At 39.8% G+C, this 19,944-nt stretch overlaps 1 protein-coding gene and 1 long non-coding RNA gene across 8 annotated transcripts; one reads left to right on the forward strand and one right to left on the reverse strand.

The window, feature by feature from the left end:
* The first annotated feature begins 9,593 nt into the window (after positions 1–9,593).
* Positions 9,594–17,216, forward strand: LOC309477255 (uncharacterized protein). 7 transcript variants are annotated; one of them, XM_082140451.1, is made up of 4 exons: positions 9,600–10,110; positions 10,500–10,614; positions 12,636–12,743; positions 15,261–17,216. In XM_082140451.1, exon 4 carries the CDS (start codon positions 15,263–15,265, stop codon positions 16,076–16,078), a length of 816 nt encoding a protein of 271 aa, XP_081996577.1. In that variant the 5' UTR covers positions 9,600–10,110; positions 10,500–10,614; positions 12,636–12,743; positions 15,261–15,262; the 3' UTR covers positions 16,079–17,216. The 7 variants fall into 7 exon arrangements, with proteins under 7 accessions (XP_081996581.1, XP_081996580.1, XP_081996577.1 ...); XM_082140455.1 differs by lacking the exons at positions 10,500–10,614; positions 12,636–12,743 and adding an exon at positions 10,314–10,346 and having other exon boundaries at positions 9,594–10,110; XM_082140454.1 differs by lacking the exon at positions 12,636–12,743 and having other exon boundaries at positions 9,595–10,110.
* Positions 17,097–18,924, reverse strand: LOC309477262. The gene is made up of 2 exons (XR_014198591.1): positions 18,517–18,924; positions 17,097–17,784 (listed from the first exon to the last, which is right to left on the reverse strand). It is a non-coding gene; the product is annotated as an uncharacterized lncRNA (long non-coding RNA).
* Between the last annotated feature and the right edge of the window lie 1,020 nt (positions 18,925–19,944).

The raw sequence follows: 19,944 nt of genomic DNA on the forward strand, positions 1-19,944 counted from the left end.
CAATCAAGCATGAAAATGAGGTACCAGAGGCTAGTGTTTGATATAGACATGTTATGATGACCAAACAGATCATTCATAACATCAAATGACACATTTTCTAATTAAACAGTTTCTTTTTGGAAGTAACTGTTCCATCATTTGTTTTGTTAAACTAAAATAATATTTAATAGTGATAATGGGAACTTGTGCTCTGTTCAAACATCAGTGAACAGAGCTTCTGAGCCACCAGTGTTACCAAAAAAACAAAATAAAATACTGTTCTCAAACAAGGGCTGTGTCCAAAATGGCCCCCTATACCCTTAAATAGGGCACTATTTGAGGGGACAGCCATTTGTAGTTGTGTCCGAAACCATAGTGGACGTTATCAAGTGCACTCATTCAATCCCACAATAATGAGTGTACAACTGATGTACGCTCAATGGCTATAGAATACCCATAATGCACAGTGAGAGTCGCGCACCGAATGAATTCCCGCATCTGACCAGAAGATGGCGTCCACAGCTGAATAATCCATCCATTTTCCAAACCGCTGGTCCAATGTGGCTACAGCGTAATATCATACAGGTATTCCTTTTTAATTCCTTTTTAATTGATTATTAAATGATATAATTAAGGTTTAAACATAGTTTCCATAACAGAGATATAAATCTTTTCATCTTACTACTGGAGCTGCCAGTTTGCGAAGTTTCAAATAATTATTAAACAGCCAGTACAAACTATGCAAAAGAGTCAGCCCTTCCGGCGCACTGGAACAATGAGTCGAGGTGGAGCGGAACGTTCTGAGGCCGGAGGTGGAGACACAGGCTTCTCACGCCCAGGAGGAGATGGCTCCCTGCAGTCCTTAGGTATATCGATGCCACTGAGAGGAGGCTGGGGTGGTACTGAGGGGGCTGATGGGAGACAGTGATGACAGGGTGGCAGGAGTGGCTGAGGAGGAGAATGCAGAACAGAACAAAACAAAAACCAACAAAAATCTAAGCCTTCATAATGGCAGTCTGGAGAGGTGGTGGGAGAGGGAGGCTGGGCGGGGTTCGCAGGACTGAAGATGATACACATTCTGGCATGATGAAGGGACACAGGGAATTCATCTCTCCACACTAACCTAAATTGTCCTCTCAGTAGCGGTAGGGTGGGCGGGGTTAGCTTCCATTCCCTCGTACTCCACAAGGACTCCCACAGCAATGGATGGTGCAGCCATCACCTGGTCGCACACCTGGTCAGACTCTAATGGCTCCGGGGTGATGTGCTGCTCGGTCGATCCCGTTGGTGCTGGCTGAAACATTGCGGCGGAGACAGATTCGTCTGCGGTGGGCTCATGCTGCAGCTCCTCGCAGTGAGATGGTATCTGACTGGGCACTGGATAGGGAGTGGGACTGGGGTCGTCGTCAGTGGGTCCAACGGTCAAAACGGTCAAAAAGTCCAAATGGTGTGTGACTGTTGCTGCGTCTCAATTCGCCTACTTATACTACGCCCTAAAATCATGTACTCTTTTTGTGTAGAAAAAGTAGATACTTTTGAGTGTGTAGCAAAAGAGTACACAAGCTTTGGGACATACTATCACGTCATACAATTGCATCTTTAACGGTTGCTCTCTGTCGCATACTGTCACCGTAAACTTGCCTGTCAATCATCTTGTCATAGTTAAAATTCTCCACATTTAATTTTATTTTATTTCCTACCAAAACAGAGAGAAATGCAGTAGCACGTTGATCTGCAGTCGCGGGTCTTTCATGCAGAGAACTCTCCTAAAATTAGTTAATGGCCAAACGGATCTTTATAAAAGTCCACATTATTGCAGATGAAATATAACACGGAAAACATTAAATAAATGTTTTGGTTTTTTTTGGTTAAACTTTGATTAGTAACTCAAACCTTTATCTAAACCTCTCACAGTCGCATATCCGCCATGTTTTGTAGTTTTCTGAACACTTTTAACTTGTATTTGTAGTTCTGAACTGAATCCTCTTCCAAAGCGCAATGGGTTGTGGGCAATATTAGCCTTTATAGTGTGCACAGATCAACACTCCGAAAATCAATCGGAAATAGTAGACCATCCGGGGACTTCCCCTTACGAAAAAAAAGTTTATTCAAGTGTTCTATTAGTATACTTCTTTTAAACTAAAAATAAGAAAGTATACTTTCAGTCTACTTTTTATATACTTCTCAGAAATATACTTTATGTACTTCTCAGAAATATACTTCAAATTGCACTTAAGTATACTTGACTTATACTGACAGAAAAGTCTAAGTATATTTGGCCTATACTTGTTGATCGAGAATTCGAGATATACTTAAAAGTATAATTAAGTATTCTAAGTATTCTTGGCTTGTACTTGTGTTTACTATTTTGATTGAGTAGCTTATTAAATACTTTTTTAAAAACATAATGTTACACACTGTCTTATAAACTAACATGTTCAGCTTTATATAGTAACAAACTTTCGGGTGGAATAGCTTATAGAGTAAATAAAATAAGCATGGAAAATACGTTTATTCAAGTGTTCTATTAGTATACTTCTTTTCAACTAAAAAGAAGAAAGCATACTTTCAGTCTACATTTTATATACTTCTCAAAAATATACTTAAAGGTATAGCGGAGGATCTTTCCAAATTTTAGATAAGACCCGCCCTCTCCACTTTTTGAAAACGTTGATTGATTCACCAGAATGATTGACAATTAGGAGGACCAATAGTTTAGACTACCCACCAGGAAGTAAAACATCCTCCGCTATACCTTTAATTACACTTAAGTGTACTTGACTTATACTGAGAGAAAAGTCCAAGTATATTTGGCCTATACTTGTACTCAATCTTTTGATCGAGATATACTTAAAATTTGAATTATTCAAAGTATACTTGGCTTGTAGTTGTGTTAACTCTTTTGATCGAGTAGCCTATTAAATATACTTTTTTTTACATCGTTTTTCATATACAGTCTTATGAAACTTTGTTTGAAAATATTGATTAAAATATTGATATAAAACAGATATGTTTCTAATTCTGCGTATCTGAATTTTTGTGTAGGCTAGTCCACTGGTAGTGTACATATTTACTTTAATTTAACTTTTCCCCACCATTGACTGAATTTTCCAGCTATCCATGTTTTCACTGTTATACGGTAGGGGGCGCTATGACACATCTTCTAGTACAGAATCTCTGGATCAAAACACAGGAGAAGAAGAAGCTGAAACAAGTGATAGAAGATTGCTCACTCAAATGTAAAATAATGTAATATCAAACATTAAACAGCTTGTAAATCAAAACTGCTTAATGTTTCCAAATGAAATGAAGCGTAGGCCTAACCCATGAAGAGAAAACGACTGTGAAGCTTTGGGGGTGTTGGACTCAATCTACTCCACCTGTGTTTTGATCATCGTTCTGGATCTGATCAAGGCGTAGTCTTTGACAAAAATGTGATTTTCTCAACTATTTTGTTTAAAATGTTGCCTTTATGAAACTTACTGACATTCAAGTGTTGATAAAAAAGGATGCATAAAGCTAATAAAATGTTTTAAAAATTAAAGTAGAGTTAAAGGTATTTTTCAAGTATAAAAAAAAAAACATTTGAACATAGTAGTATAGGCCTACTGCAACTGCAAAAATTGTATATAAATAGTAAACTATAAGTATAATGTTAAGTTCACTTAAAGAAAACTAGTAGTTTACTGAGAGTACATTAAAATAAAACTTGTAGTATAAAACTACTAAACTAGTAGTTTACTGAGAGTATACTTCAAAGTTGCTACAAGTATTAAAATAGTAAACTACTAGTATACTCATAAGTTCACTTGCAGTACAAATGAGAAACATAATTATGAACTAGTTGTGCACTTAAAGTTTACTACTGTTACACTTATAGTACACTTATACTTTTATATACTTCAAGTGGGCCAATTTAGTCCCAAGCGGTATTAAAATAGTACACTTACAAGTTTACTACTAGTACATATTGACATTAGTATACTTACTACATAAAGTATACTTAAAAATATACTTGAACATTACTCAAGTATACTTCATAAAATGAACTTGAAGTATACTTTTTTTCCGTAAGGGTCTGGCATACTCTTTTCAACACACTATGCTTTGGGACACACTTATTTTAATCTCACATACTGTTTAGGATGGATAGTGGACATTGAGACGCAGGGTGACAGCAATGTTCAGAGAGAGAAAGAAAAAAGGAATTGTCCATTTTGATTTCACAGTGACTTTAAATGTGCTTGGTCCCCTGGAGCTGATGGAGCAGTCATACATGATTCAGTTCTGTGCTGGAAATGAACGGAACGTGTGAATCTCTTCATTGCTGAGAGACGCTGCCAGTTCAAGATGGTTATGAGTATGAGAATATATCAGCTCGGTGTGACTGTAGTTCACTGAGGGCAACAGAGTTCAGTTTGTAGCATGATCCGCATGTGTTGCCATGGTTTTCTGTCTTTCAGCACTCACTGCCCGTGCTATTACAGTCCTTATTATAAAGCTCCATAGATCTTCTGTATTCCCTCTTGTCACTCATTTTGTTCTTCCTTCATCTGACTCAGGTCGACCTAGTTAGCACAGAAGACTCTGTCCCCATGTCTTTCTGAATATTATTCTTTTATCTACTTATTATCTTTTCCTAATCCTCATTCTCTCATCTTCCTTTTAAAGGGATACTTCAGGATTTAGCATTAAGCTTTGTATTAGTAGAAAACCTGTAGTATTTTCGAATTACCGTGCTTTCCACCCTCATATCCCCCTGAGATGAGAGATTTATGTATTTTTTATCTGGAAAAAATCCTCCGATGAAGCAAAAATCGTCATTTTGCGTCATCTGAGAATTTTCTGGCCAGAGGCTAAAGACTACAGCCAGTAGGAGGGGCTGTCCCGCATGTGTTCAACCCACCCATAGGAGGTGGGATCTCACTCACAGACTGTACACATAGTTTCAGCCATCTTTCTTTGGAAGCTAAGCTAGCAGGCTCTTGCTCTGTGGAGAAAGCTGAGTAGTGGGAGAAAGCTGAGTAGTAGGGGTTACCATCCTCTTTTTCCCGGACATGTCCGGCCGTCGAGATCGTCCAAAATGATCGGGCAAACTCGTCACGGACACTCACTAGTAGCCTAACCTTGTTGTTTTCAACTGCGCTCTCAACCGGGAGGCGTGGCTTGGGAGTGGCCTCCTAGGGCAGCGAAGCAAGTGCATTCTGGGAGTTGTTGTCTTTCCTCCACATAAGCCAAAAATAAATTTTCTGGCTTTTCTCAGTCTAGAAAGCTCCAAATTCAAAAATTTCTTAACATTTCTTCTACATAAATGACCTATTTTAAATACACATTCATCTTTCCAGAGGTGAAGTATCCCTTTAATCATTTTTATCTTTCATTCCATATCCCCCAAAACAGTATTTGGAAGTACTCATACATGAACACTTGGACAAATGGTCACAGGCACGAAGACGCAGTTTAATTTAATTGACCTGAGCACTCACAAAAAAAAAACAAAAAAAAACTCACAGGCCATTATTTCAAAGAGCTCTAATTAATTTTTAGCTTGAATTAATACATCAATTTGCTCCACTTTGACCAATTTAGGCTGTGAGCAGTTGCTGACATGATAGGTGTGCATTATTGCATTGATCATCCAATTACAGTGAAGTGGAAGCATTGCCTCCACTCATTTGAGTTTTTATCTATATTTAATGTTGCCATTTGCCATAAATTTGTTCATTGGTGTCGCTGTTGGACAGAGGTACTTAAAAAATAATAATGATAAAACTCTCTTTCATCTAAAATTCTAAATATTTGTTTTATTTTTGCATTTTTACTGCTGAATTTCCAGATTTTCCTCAAATGTCCAGAACCATTGATTTTCTCGCCATTTTGATGTCTGAAATTTTTATTCACCGTTTTTATTGCAAAAGCAGCCGGTTAGAACTGAAGGGTTACAAATTTAAGAATCTATTTCAGATATGCTTCCTTACATAACATCATGGTGAAGAATACTGATTTTAGCTTTTAATGTTAAGATCTCAGCAAAGTTGCAATTCATGTACTCTCCTTATTGTCTTAAATGGCTCTTGAAGCCCCAGTTTCACTCAGACTGATGGGATTAGCACACGAATGATTCACTGAGAATCTCACCTTTTGTTCTACAAATGGCTTTCGGACCCAAATGGCTCTTGGAGCCTTATGCTGATTGAATTAGGATTGGACAGACCCTTAGTCTAGAGTGTTACCTAAACCTGTTACATGCTTTGTTTGAATTTGTCTCCACCTTCAAAAGTCCCTCCTCCTAAAATGCCTATAAGATACCATGTAAAGTTCCCTTAGTTAGATTTTGTTGGACGAACCGCAGCCGCGCTCAAATAAAGAAACTCTTCTGTTTGAACGTGATCCCAACGTCTCCTGGTCTGCTTGGAAGAAAGAAAAAACTTTCCAACAGAACATTACATATTAACCCTTTCGCACGTACGATCACACCGGTGTGATCAGTCTAGGCTGGTCCCTGGAGCGTACGATCACACCGGTGTGATTAGAACGGTCAGTGCATGACGTGATCAACTGCTAAATTCAAATGTGCTTTCGCGCGTTGGCTGGCGCTGAGCCAGAGACATGCGCGCTCAGAGCTGTCATATATCACAACTTTTCAGTGTTTTCAACCACATAATGTTTATTTTAGGTTCCAGACATATAAGTACTAAAAAAACAATACATTACAGTTCGTAAAATACACACTGATGTCAAAGGAAGAGGCAATAATAATCCTTTCCATTATAATTCGTTTTATTCATATCAGATACACATTGTGTAAGTAACTTTAAAGTTTACTCTATTCTTCTCCCAGTTGATCTGCCACTTACTTGTATGTATTTCGGGAGAAGTGGATGAATTAACGTGTTGTAAATCCAACAGATCCGATTCTCTGAACTGCGTCTGCGGCACAAACTAAGATGGCGGCGCCCATCGCGAATACAGCTGAACCAACGCGATCGTTATAAATGTGTTTAAACAACAAAACACTTCCACTTGCATATATTTGACAACCGGAATATCAGATATTTCATGCCATATCTAACAAATTTGTGAATATTTTGAACAAAAAAGGAAAAATGACATAAAAGCAGATCATCATTCATTCAGCTCTGTTGTTGCTGCGGTGTGTCACGTGACAATCAATGACGCGTCACCACGGAAACCATAAAGTGACACATTCTAAATAACGGTCGCCTTGAAAAACTCACGCTGGGGGGTCAGTCAGAATATTTTAAACTTACGTGTGAAAGGGTTAATGATAAAAGCAGTGTTGGGAAAAGTTACTTTCAAAAGTAATGCATTACAATATTGTGTTCCTCCCTTAAAAAAGTAACTAATTACATTACTTAGTTACTTTTTATGGAAAGTAATGTAATATGTTGTTTTAGCAAATGTAATTTTTATCTAAAGTTATTTTTGCTTATTGGTTTGGTTGAACTGGATTATCGAATGTCAGCAGTAAACACAATAGTTAAAGTGGATTAAATACATAAAGTATATCTGTATTTAATTATTGCAGGTTTGCATAATATTCTTATTGTTTGTAATATGTAATATTGTTTGCATTTCACAATTTTTCTTCATTTTGATGAATACTGAAGCTGTTTTTGTGCAAGTGAAATGAGTAAATGTATGCTCACATTAGTCTAGAATGTTACGCTGCCTCAGAAGTCTGTCTGAATTCAGTTTTGTGAGGTACCTTTGTGTCTAAATGCTACCAACTACGTCATTGCCTGATAAGGCAGCAAGGCAGCCTAAGTTTTTGGACACAGCCCTTATTTAGCTGGTTCAGTAGTGTTTGATCAGGGTTGCAGCTGAATTGTGAAGGTAGGTAGATCTCCAGGAACAGTATTAAACACCCCTGATGTACACTTTGTGTTGTTTTTTAGGTGTCAACTTTGGGGGATCCAATACACTTCCATTATAGACTATTATTACCTTTATTTTTCTTAAAATCTCTATTTGTGTTTATCTGAAGAAAGATACATCTGGGACAGGGTGAGTAAATTCTGAGAGAATTTGTCATTTTTTGGGTGGAGTATTTAAAGGTGAACTATGCAGGTTTTTTTACCTTAACTGAACAGCTTCGGAGTCATTGGAATGGTTATATGACTTTTTTCGGGTTGAATGGTGGTCGTCTCTCACTCCCCTATCGCCTGTGAGTGGAAAAACCACCCTTGCAACTTTGAGCCGGCGGGCCACCGGCCGCAGCGTCAGGAAGTATCGCGTGATATCAGGTCTCGCGATGTAACGAATTGCTTTACGGCAAAAAAATCTGCTAAAATTCTGTCATTATTGCGCTCCCTCACTATACCCTGGTACTCCAGAGTTCTCGCGAGAGCACAAGTTGAATTTGCTCAGCGAGTTACTCTGGTGTCGAGTAACGATGCTCATTAAATATGCCCCTCTATCTGAGCTGCACCAATCACATCGGGTTATCTGATATAGGCGGGCCAGAGGCGAGATGACGACAGCGCTGCGACGTCGAACGGTCGAAGTCATCAGTAAACATTGCAAGATGGCTATGGATGAACACCATTTGTCTGAAACGGCTTTGGCCGCTACAATGAAAGATTTAGACTTTTTCTCTAAAAGAGGAACAGAAGACGGCGCTCGAATCGTTCCTTTGCAAGAAGGGCGTTTTTGCTGTTTTGCCGACGGTAAGAGTCTAATCTACCAGTTAGCTCCGCTGGTAGCTAAGCGATAACTTGTTGTGATTGGTCGTAGTGTTATCCAATTGTGTGCAGTGAGATTTTCAAATGCATGCTTGGTGCCGCCCTTCGAGCTTGCCGATTTTCATTAGTCGACGCCAGACCATTAATCTTTTAGATTTCCAGGCTACTCCCTCACGCTGTTCGAACCCGAATGAAGAAGACGTTGTAAAGAATGTCCCATCTGCTTTGATGTCGTTGATCTACTAGCCTCTGGTATCTGAGAGTCGCCAACGAGTTTTTTGACAGTGTTGTCAAATATCTATTCCGAAGCTGTAGGGGGAGCTCTATAGAGAAACCTGCGAGCAAAAAGCGAGAATACAGCGAAGAAATTCCCGAAACTGCATAGCCCTGCTTTAAGAGGACATTGCATGTGTTCTTAGAGATCTATGTTCAAGTTTGATAATTAATTAAATTATTAAATCAAATTTAAAGGACATTTTCAATAAATTACGTAAAGGTGCACCTGGCCCAGAGCTTCCTTTGGCCAGTCCATCCCTGAGGCAGGGTTGGTTTTAAGTTTTTAAAAAACTTAAACTTACTTTATTTTAGCTAGTTATCTAGACATTATTTATTTATTTATTTATTTATTAACTTGGTTTACTAAAATAATAAAATAAAAGTGAAATAAAATATATAAAAACTATAGACAGATAGTCAGCACAACAAATTTACTAAAGCTAAAATGAAAATGGAAAACATAAAAATAAAACGTATTCAAAACATTAATAAAAAACTATAGTAAAATATCTGTCAGGTTCATAGTTTTGTTTAGTGTGTTTTGATTCAGTTCTGTTCTGTCTCCCTATCATTATTTGATCTGATTTCCTAGTTTGTCACCTAGGTTACCCATTAATTAATCATTCTGTTCAGCTGGTCTTGATTAGTTCCCTTTGTTTGCCCTTGTATTTAAAACCTGTGTATCATTCTGTTTCTTGTCTGGCATTGTTTATGTTAAAGTGTAGCTGCCCTTTCTGCAGTCATTCTGAGTCGTGCGTAGTATACTACACGCTTGATACTAAAATAACACTGCTTTAAGTGGAGTGAATTCAATCAGAGCAGACTGAAAATCTTCTCATTTGACCTCTGACCAGAAGTGAGATAAATGGAATGGGATTATATTGAATTTAACAGGGCTGGTCTGTAAATGTGCTTATTTCCAAACTGCTCCACCTTAAAAACAACCACCTCCCTCTCAACATGTCCCTCCCTTCCACTCCCTCTCTCTTTTTCTCACACCCTTCCTTGTCAGACAAACACTTTTAAGACTGAACATGATATTTGTGGCTTAAACAGCTTTTATGAAGCTTATGTTGACGATATCATCTGATAACTACAACAGTTCATCCAACAAACGTGGAATATACGGGACAGCTATCTACCATCACAGGTAATGGACTTTGGACAACAAAAACATGTTTATTTACAAAAGCTGTCACTGGGGTGGTACCCTTTCAAAAGGTACACATTTGTACTTAAAGAGTGCATATTAGTATCTCAAAGGTACATATTAGTTCCAAATACCTAAATGGTACATAGAACCTTTTTATGCGGTGCCGTCCCAGTGATAGCTTATATCTTTTTTTTTCTGAGAGTGTATTTCAGTTTGGCTTGAGAAGGACTACTGTAGTATCCCAAAAAAATTACTCAAGAGTATTTTTCTTGAGTTTTCCATTGCACGTACAGTCTATACTCATGTGTGGGGAATCGACACCTATACAGTCGTGCTGTTTGTTATATTGACGCACACAAGTTTACTGCCCTTCCACTGTTTGACAGCAACATGAACATGATGAAAGGTCATTGAGGGCTCAATATACCTGCAGACGGAGCTATATATAGCTGGATAAACACTCTCTTCACTCAAGATAAGAGCACCACTCTGCAAACCAAGGTAAAAAAATAGAGGCATATCTCTAAAATTACTTGCTAATTTCCTCCTTGTAAAAAAGCAACCATGAGAGAGCAATGCATGAAATTGGAAAACTAAATTATAACTGTTGACTTGGTATCAGGAATGGACCAGTGTGGTCCCACTTTATATTAGGTAGCCTTAAATACAAAGTTCTGTCATGAAACACTAGATGGCGCAGGCTGATGGGTCCTTAACTCAGTTTGTTAACAATCTGCATTGTTATCTACATGGCACAGCTGATTGGTTGCTGTGGCATCAGCAGTGAGCTGCGCCTCAACCGCTTGAGCCTAAATCGCTTCCAGAGCCCGTCTACGGAGAGCCTGCGCACTCCCTATTCAGTCCTATTGTACCGAATTTTGGTTGTAGTTCCACCAGAGTTCCACTGGGGGCGATCGCATGAGTGCAAAATGAATGGGAGTCTATGGGGCTAGACAGCTAAATTTGTCTCTTTCACCCGACTGCCGTTGAGAAATCTCAGATTTGATTGTAGGTTTTGCAAGTTCAACATGGGTTATAGGTCGAAAGTTGAATGAACGAGTACTTATGTCCTTTCGATTTCTTACAGGTTGAGTTGTTGTTGCCCATAACACGCTAGCATTCTGCTAATGAACGTTGATTGGTCAGTGAAGGACTGATTACGACCAGAGATGCCGCATGATGGCATCGTGGCATCCGAAGCGGGACCAGAAACAAACAAAACAAAAACTCTTCTAGCACATGTATTTACCTGTGTCAGCTGTGTTGTCGATGCCACGAGAGAAAACAAAGTGCAGAGCGCGAAAGCACCAAAGTGACTGAAGGATTGCCGTAAAGCAGTATCTCTGGTCGTACGATGTGTATGACGTCATTGACACTTTAAAAGACTTTTTAAAGCAAATAAGTGACTCTAAAAAATCTAACATCCAGCAATGTGTAATTTCTTTGCATCTCCTTTCGAATACAACATTCAAATTACTAGACAAAAAATTATATCCTGAGAAAAGTGGATTTTGATGGGTATAGCGCCATAGACCTCCATTCATTCTGCACTCGCCTGCAAGCGCCCCCGCATGGACAGAGACGTGTTACTGAGGCCAGTCCAGAAACCGGAAGTAATCAGAGTGCCAATTCTCTTCCTATTAGACATTCTCTTGCGCTTCCTAAAGCGCTTCCAGAAACCCTTCTTCTTCCCCAGCTCCACCTACACAGATCTGCAACAGGGGGTTATTTCATGTATGTTATATGTGCAGCAGCAGCGTAGCAGATCTATTCCGCCAAGACCAAATGCGTTAACATTGCCATATCCATTACCATAACAATCTCTCAGAGAGTTGTAATGGCAGAACTACTATTAACCATGTTAGTGCATTAATTACATTTAAACTACTTGCATTTAATTAACATTTGTAGTTACACTGTTAACTTTACCCCTAACCAAACCATTAACCTAAAACATAACTCTAACATTTATAATCTTAACCCTAACACTGCCTTCACTCCTAAACCTGTAAATATAAATGTGGGAATTTTCCAGAACAACATGTGGTTACACAGTGAATCCATAGTCTTGCATTTAATGTTAGTTCATAAGGTTGATAATGTAAAGTGTGACCAACTGGGTCTCCCACATAATTAGTGTATTTTTAATATTGATATGCATCATGTCCCTTTTTAACTTTAGGGTTCTTTTAATAAATGTGTCATCACAATCTGTTTATTATCTATCTATCATTTAGGGGTATGATTTAGGAGATTCTTTTTCTGTTTTTCTCAGACTATTTTTCCATACTGTCATACAAACTTCTTCCCCTCTCCTGTGTCTTTCTCCCCACCACACCGGTAAAATCCGTTTTGCAAATGATTCTTCGCAGCCACAGGGATGGGAACGAAAGTGCTATTTTTAGCACTGACCAAGGGAGGAGAGAGAGTGAGGCGCACGGGAGAGGGCGAGCAAGCAAACAGGCAAGAGAGAAAGAGGGAGGGAGAGACAGGAGGAAAATCATTATTTTTGTGTGTAGCAGCAGTTGGAGGCTCTAAGCTAAGGCAGGGAAGAGGAGACGAAACGAGAGGAGTGGAGGAAGAATAAGAGATCCACAGCAAAACCAGGCAGCCGGAGAGACCCATCTCAGGTGGGACGCCACTCACACCACTGGCCTTAATACAAACCAGGGAAAGGGTATGGTTACATTATACTTCAGGTTTTCACATATAACACAATCCGACAATTCCACATTTATTTTAGGATTAGGGCCAGAGATACTTTAAATTTCGTCTGTTGTTGTCAGAAAGAGCGACCCACGCCAGATGTCCGTCGTAATGGGAGGTGTAAGACAGATCTGCTTTGATCTTGAAGTATTTTGCAGTTCTTTTTTTCCTTCATAGATTGTTGTAGGAAATCTGGGAAAATCCAAGCATGTTTAGGCAACTGAAATTATTTGAAAATAGGGATGGGTGGGAATTGGTGCTGGGTTGTTTACATTGGTCCGCCACAATAAAGAGGGGTGTTCAGAAGATTTGGGCATGGGGCGGCAGGGGGTGGTGTAGGAGCTGCTTCACTGTGTGTGTGTGTGTGTGTGTGTGTGTGTGTGTGTGTGTGTGTGTGTGTGTGTGTGTGTGTGTGTGTGTGTGTGTGTGTGTGTGTGTGTGTGTGTGTGTGTCTATGTATGTGCTCTCCGATTGCTGTGAAATCTGAGCACAGTCTGGGATGTGATGGGAAGAGGTGTTGTCATGGAGACTGGGCTTGCACATATTCCTGTAACCAATCCCTCCCATTATATACATTGATTTCTGGCATTTACTGTACAGAGCATCATTAAGGAAGGATTGAGCAGGTAATAACAACTTCTGAAATGATGCTGTTATTAATTATGAATACAGAAATAATGTGGGTCAAAGCCAATAAGAGAAGCATTAGAGGTCTGTGAGTGAGAGTATGTGTGTATGCTGATGAATATGATGTCTGTAAGAATGATGTTTAACTAACATTAAAAAAGATTAATAAATACTGCATGTATTGCTTATTATTAGTTAATGTCTTAATGTTTACTAAAGGAACCTTATTTTAAACCAAATGATATGGCTGTGAATTGCAAATACATGTTGTTATGGTTCCCTAGAGAAAGTTGTATTATTCAGAGGTTTTTCTTTCCGAGATCAGGAATTCTCTTGGATCCACTTTGTCTCAAATTGTCTAAAATGCCTTAAGAGAAACAGAAATAGTAAGAGGATACTAATAATGTGGATATCATAGACCAGATCATTTGAATTTGACTAGGAATATTTCAAGGGTGATTCCTGTCTTGAGCATATAATATACAAATGGGTTTATAGTGAATTTATATATTTTTTATAATAATTTTGTATATACAATTATATAATACTTATTAAAATATGTGTTATATATTTTTATAAACATTTCCGTCTGGTTTCTGTTTGTCAGCAGATGTATATCAGTAACGGTGGTGTATTTGGTTGCAGTTTATTTTGTGATTTCGCTGGAACAGTTAGAGATGAGGAATGGCATGTTGTGTGGGGGCAGCGCTCCGTGTCGAACATTACCACCCTGTGCTGCCTCCACAGCTGATTTGAGAGAAGAATCATACTTCATGTAACAAACCTTAATGTTTTTAACCAAGAGATTTAGAGGTCACATATATTGTTTAGCGAATTTCACAGACAAAATAGTCATTTCAATAGGAATCAGTGTGATCTGAGAGCAGATTTTGCAACAGGTTCAAGCTTGTCATGCAGATTTGTCACGCTGACCAACAGAAAGCTGCTTGGTTTGACTTCTGTGTGAACTGTGCATCATACATCACTACACTATTGACAAAAGACTGTTTTTGCCCACACCTTCAAGTGGGAAGTCTCCATTTGCTCTCCATTTAATCTCATTGCTTATGTCGAAACAACTGAGATATTAAAGTAATCTGTAACACTTTACAATGAGTAGTTAATATTAGTTAACTACATTAGTTAACATGAACCAATAATAACAAAATTACAAAAACGTTTCGGTCACACTTTAGATTAGGGTCCAACTATGACTTTTGCCTCAGTAAACTCCTAATTACTGTTTATTAATAATTAGTAAGGTAGTTGTTAAGTTTGGGTATTGGGAAGGATTAAGGATGTAGAATATGGTTGTGCAGAATAAGGCATTAATATGTGCTTTAGTTTAGTTTACTGCCCTTCCACTGTTTGACACCAACGTGAACATGATTAAAGGTCATTGAGGGCTCAATATACCTGCAGACGGAGCCATATATAGACTGTAAAAAACCCTCCCAAATCAAAAATTTCAAGTGACCGATAACATCTAAATTTTTCAATTGGCCCAAGTGAAATTCTTGTTGCAATAGTCTGTTAACATTGGCTCAATGAGAAATAATACGTCAGACTAATTGAAATTTTTTTATTTTATCGGTCACTTGAAATTTTTGACTTGGGGATGTAATTTTTTTTTACAGTGTAGCTGGATAAACACTCTCTTCACTCAAGATAAGAGCAAACGCCAGTAAACTAAGTACTAATAAACAGCTAATATCCTAGTAATATGCATGCTAATAATCTACTACTCTTTTTTTTCTTTTTTTTTTCTATCATGTACATATCTATTTAATGAAGCACTATTTCCGCTTTTACAGTCATGCGTCCCAGGTCCAGATTACTGGCTAAACGGGGCCTCCCCACCATCAGGGAGGGCTATGAGGAGCTGGTACAGGACCTGAACCAGACCAACAGCCAGCACACCACCACACAGGACTACTTCCTCTCCATCTGCCATCTGGCCCGGCCTACCTTCCCTCTGCATGAGCCCGACTGTGACATCCTCTCCATCGGCCCTTTGGATTCCCCAAAGCCCTGCCTACGACTGCAACGCCTGCGCCAGCATCTGCAGTCTCCACTGCCCCACACCTCCACGAGCAACGACCAGACAGTTGAACAAGCTCATAAAGAGAAAGAGACCACCAGATCTGCTCCATCAGAACCACTGCAGGCCCAAGCCGCCCCAGAGGAGGACACCGGATGCAGAGATGACGTCCCCAGCCCTGCAGATCCGCTGGAGTACCTGTACAGCCACAGAGGTGAGCTAGCGCTCCCCACCAGAAGGGGGAGCATTCCTCCCCGTCGGCCACGCAGCGACACCTACCCGTGCTGTTCCTCGCCAGCTGATGCCCCGCGTAAGAGCAGCTGCCCAGAGATTTGCCTGGCTGAGACAGTCACTGCAGCGACGGTCCTGCAGCGGTCACCTCTCAGCAGGAAGAAGCTGGACGACGGTGGCCTGGCTGCGCGCAGCGGCATTCCCAACAAGCTCGACGGCACCCCTGCTGGCTGGAGGGGAAAGAGCAGTCGCTGCATGGACAAACAGACCATAGTGTCCCACTGGATCGCAGAATGCCGCAGCGCGTGGAAGGAAGCCCGCATTCGCGCTTGCATGCTGCCCGCCATCGCCGAGAAGTAATCTGCTTTTGCTAAAATCTCTTTCCGGTGAGGCTAAACATCACGTAGAGTAACGTGGATTATTTTGGAATTATGACTTTGCACTTCAGGTTTATATGCATATACATTTTTGGTGTATTTCTAAAACCGTAACCCTATAGATGGTGCCATGTCGATACCACGCCATAGTGTAGAGTTACTATGAATGTCAATAAGACTGAGTCAGTCAATAAGACTGAGTCAGTCTAGTAATGTCCAGTTGTGATCAATAAACACATTGATTTTTTGGATGCCTTTAACATTGTTTAGTGAGATTTTGCAGGTCTAATATGTAATTGCAATTACAGTTCCAACATACGCAACACAATGTAGTGGTACAGAAATGCATAATATTCACAGATAAGAATCTCACTTTTTTGAACACCCGGGTTTTAGCAAATTTGCATTTTAGGCAGCTACTGTGATGCAGAATGAATATGCCGTGCTTACTTGAAATATTATTGAACATTTGATGGCATTTCCAAGATTTTTGGGAAACAGATTCAGCAAAAGATCTGACTTGGATTAGGGCGCCTTTCTGCATAATAAATATGTCCAACACTTATTTCTATATAGTCTCAAACCCTTCTTAGTTCACTTTAATATATTGGTATTTACACAAGCTATGATAATTCCATCTTCTGACAACAAAGGACAAATGGCATGAGATCATGTTGAAAACAGCCATTATGTTTGTTTTCAGGCCCTTGTTTTGCAGTTTAAAAGTGGAACATGGTGTGACAGCTGTAGAATGAAGTGAGTAATCTGGTAAGAGGATAAATGATTAAATGTCCTGGTTAGGAATCACCTTTGTTCAACAACAGAAAATAAAATGAAAAATCTGACCTACATTATTTTGATATTCACATGTATGGCAAAAGGCCAATGTAGAACTGCACTGTTATCTGTAAGACTGTTTGTACACACCCAGAAAATCTGGTTTTCTCTGCAATGATTTGGTGTTTCAGTAATTTGAGATTGTCTTACTGTTAAAAGATTAATTAGTACGGTTGCATGTGAATTTGTAAATTATTTTGTATTCATGCATAATACATTTCTTTGAATTATTATTATTATTATTATGGATGTAATGATTTGAGAGAAACTGTATATTACACTATATGAAAAAGAAAACCTGTTGTACATTTTCAGCAACCTTGTACTTTTCTTCCCCACTTTTTTTAAATTAATAAAATATCTGTGTTTTATGTATGGATGTGTTTTATGTATGGGGGGGGGGGGTGGGGGTCCTGTTCCATCAACTAGATTAAAAAAAAGTTACAGTGAGTCTTCTGAGACAATTAGTAGTCTATTCCATTAGTAATAATATTGATCGGAAAAAACCTGTTAATATGATGACTTATTATATCAATACATTTAAATCAATTTTGTTGATCAACAGAAAAGCAAATGAGCATTATGGTTTAGCAACCTAACAGCAATACCATAATGTGACTACACGTTATTATTGTGTTTAAAGGGATAGTTCATCCAAAAATGAAAATTAGCCCATGATTTACTCACCCTGAAGCCATCCTAGGTGTATGACATTCTTCTTTCAGACGAATACAATCAGTCTTATATTAAAACATTTCCTGGCTCCAAGCTTTATAATGGGAGTCAATGGGCATATTTTTTGGGAGGTCCATCAAAGCGCTTCCATCCATGATAAAAGTTCTCAAAACGGCTCTGGCGGGTTAATAAAGATCTTCTGAAGTGAAGCGATGTTTTCATGTAAGAAAAATATTTAAATACTTTGAGTAAAATAACTAGCTTCCGTCAGACGGCCCTACACAAGTCGACTTACGCCAAAAGAGTAACACTTGACGATGTACAGACCCTTTCCAAAAAATTAGAATATCATGGAAAAGTTTATTTATTTCCATAATTCCATTCAAAACGTTAAACTTCCATAGATTATAGATTCAGGGCCCACAACTTAAACGATTTCAAGTATTTACATTTACATTTACATTTATTCATTTAGCTGACGCTTTTATCCAAAGCGACTTACAATTGCTATATATGTCAGAGGTCGCACGCCTCTGGAGCAACTAGGGGTTAAGTGTCTTGCTCAGGGACACATTGGTGTCTCACAGTGGATTCGAACCCGGGTCTCTCACACCAAAGGCATGTGTCTTATCCATTGCGCCACTACCACCCATATTTAGTTGTTTATGTGTACATAATTTGTGCTTCCAGCTCATAAAACCCACGAAAACAGGATTTCAAAAAATTTGAATATTACATGAAATCACACAGTAATACCATGGTCATTGAACCAGGTTTTGGTTATTTTGGCAGTGTGGGCAGGTGCAAATCCTGCTGGAAAATGAAGTCAGCATCTCCATTAAGCTTGTCTGCTGAAGGAAGCATGAAGTGCTCTGAAAATGTCCTGGTAGACGGCTGCGTTGAGTGGACAGCACTGTGGACCAACACCAGCCGATGACATGGCTCCCCAAACCAACACAGACTGTGGAAACTTCACACTGGACTTCAAGCATCTTGGATTGTGTGCCTCTCCATTCTTCCTCCAGACACCGGGACCTTGGTTTCCAAATGAGATGCAAAATTTGCTCTCATCAGAAAAGAGGACTTTGGTCCACTGTGCTTTATTAAATCCAAAGTCAACGCAGCCGTCTACCAGGACATTTTCAGAGCACTTCATGCTTCCTTCATTTTCCAGCAGGATTTGCACCTGCCCACACTGCCAAAAGAACCAAAACCTGGTTCAATGACCATGGTATTACTGTGTAATTACTGTGTGATTTCATGTAATATTCAAATTTTTTTAAATCCTGTTTTCGTGGGTTTTATGAGCTGGAAGCCCAAATTATGTAGACAAAGGTGGGAAGAGCCAGGGCAGAACCCTCAGCAGGACGACCAGGACACAGGGTTGAGCGAGGGTGGAGACATGGTGGAGACTTGGCAGGCAGAACGAGAGGAAAGACTGGTGGAGGTGGAAACCCAGGTGGAGCTGAAGAGACCAGGGGGCACAGAAGGGTCTGAAGAGTAAGTTGGAGACACTGGGACAAGCAGTTGAGGCAAATACCAGGTTGCCGGATGACTGAGGTGGAGCCGGAGGGAAGGCAGAGCCAAAGTGGTGGAGGGACGAGTCAAAGACGAAGGCACGTAAGTCCATGGTTACAGCAGAGTGACGACTGACAAGTCGGAGCCGGAGGGACGAGAAGCTGGTAAACTATCAGCCCAAGGCGGATCCACGATGTACTGAACAGGGAGGGTAGGTGGAGACGAAGGGCTGATGTGAGTCAGTGAAGAGAGGGCTAAAGGCCAGTGTGGGCAGGGTTACAAAATGGCCTTCCTGGCTGATACTGGACACACAAACAATATAAAAATGGCCAAAAACAAATACAAACCCAGGAAACAGAATTAGAGCACGAGCAAAACCAATACAAAAGGAACACAGGCAAGATTACGCTTGACAAAACAAACCAGAACTGCCAGAGGACTGAGGCGGAGCTGGTGTGCTTGAAGACTAAGGCAGAGCCAAAAGGGGTGGAGGGACGAGTCACAGACGGAGGCCCGTAAGTCCATGGTGAAGGCAGAGTGACGACTGATCAAAGTGGAGCTGGAGGGACGAAGAAGCCTGGTGGAGCCGTAGGGGGCAAGGAGCCAAGGTGGAGCTGACTAGTCAACAGGCCAAGGTGGAGTGACAAGCTTGTAGGGTCTGAGAAGAGCAATAGGGTCAAAACTCCAGGGCTGAGTTGGCAAACTATCAGCCAGCTCAAACAATCTAAAAACAGCAAAAAAAATACAAACCCAGGAAACAGAATTAGAACACGAGCAAAACCAATACAAAGGGAACACAGGCAAGATAACGTGTGACAA

Source organism: Leuciscus leuciscus, assembly GCF_965113295.1.
Source record: "Leuciscus leuciscus genome assembly, chromosome: 16".
Lineage (NCBI taxonomy): Eukaryota > Metazoa > Chordata > Actinopteri > Cypriniformes > Leuciscidae > Leuciscus > Leuciscus leuciscus.

Excerpts from the sequence above, each read along its gene's own strand:
- LOC309477255 (XM_082140455.1), top strand. The coding sequence starts at position 15,263 with ATGCGTCCCAGGTCCAGATTACTGGCTAAACGGGGCCTCCCCACCATC.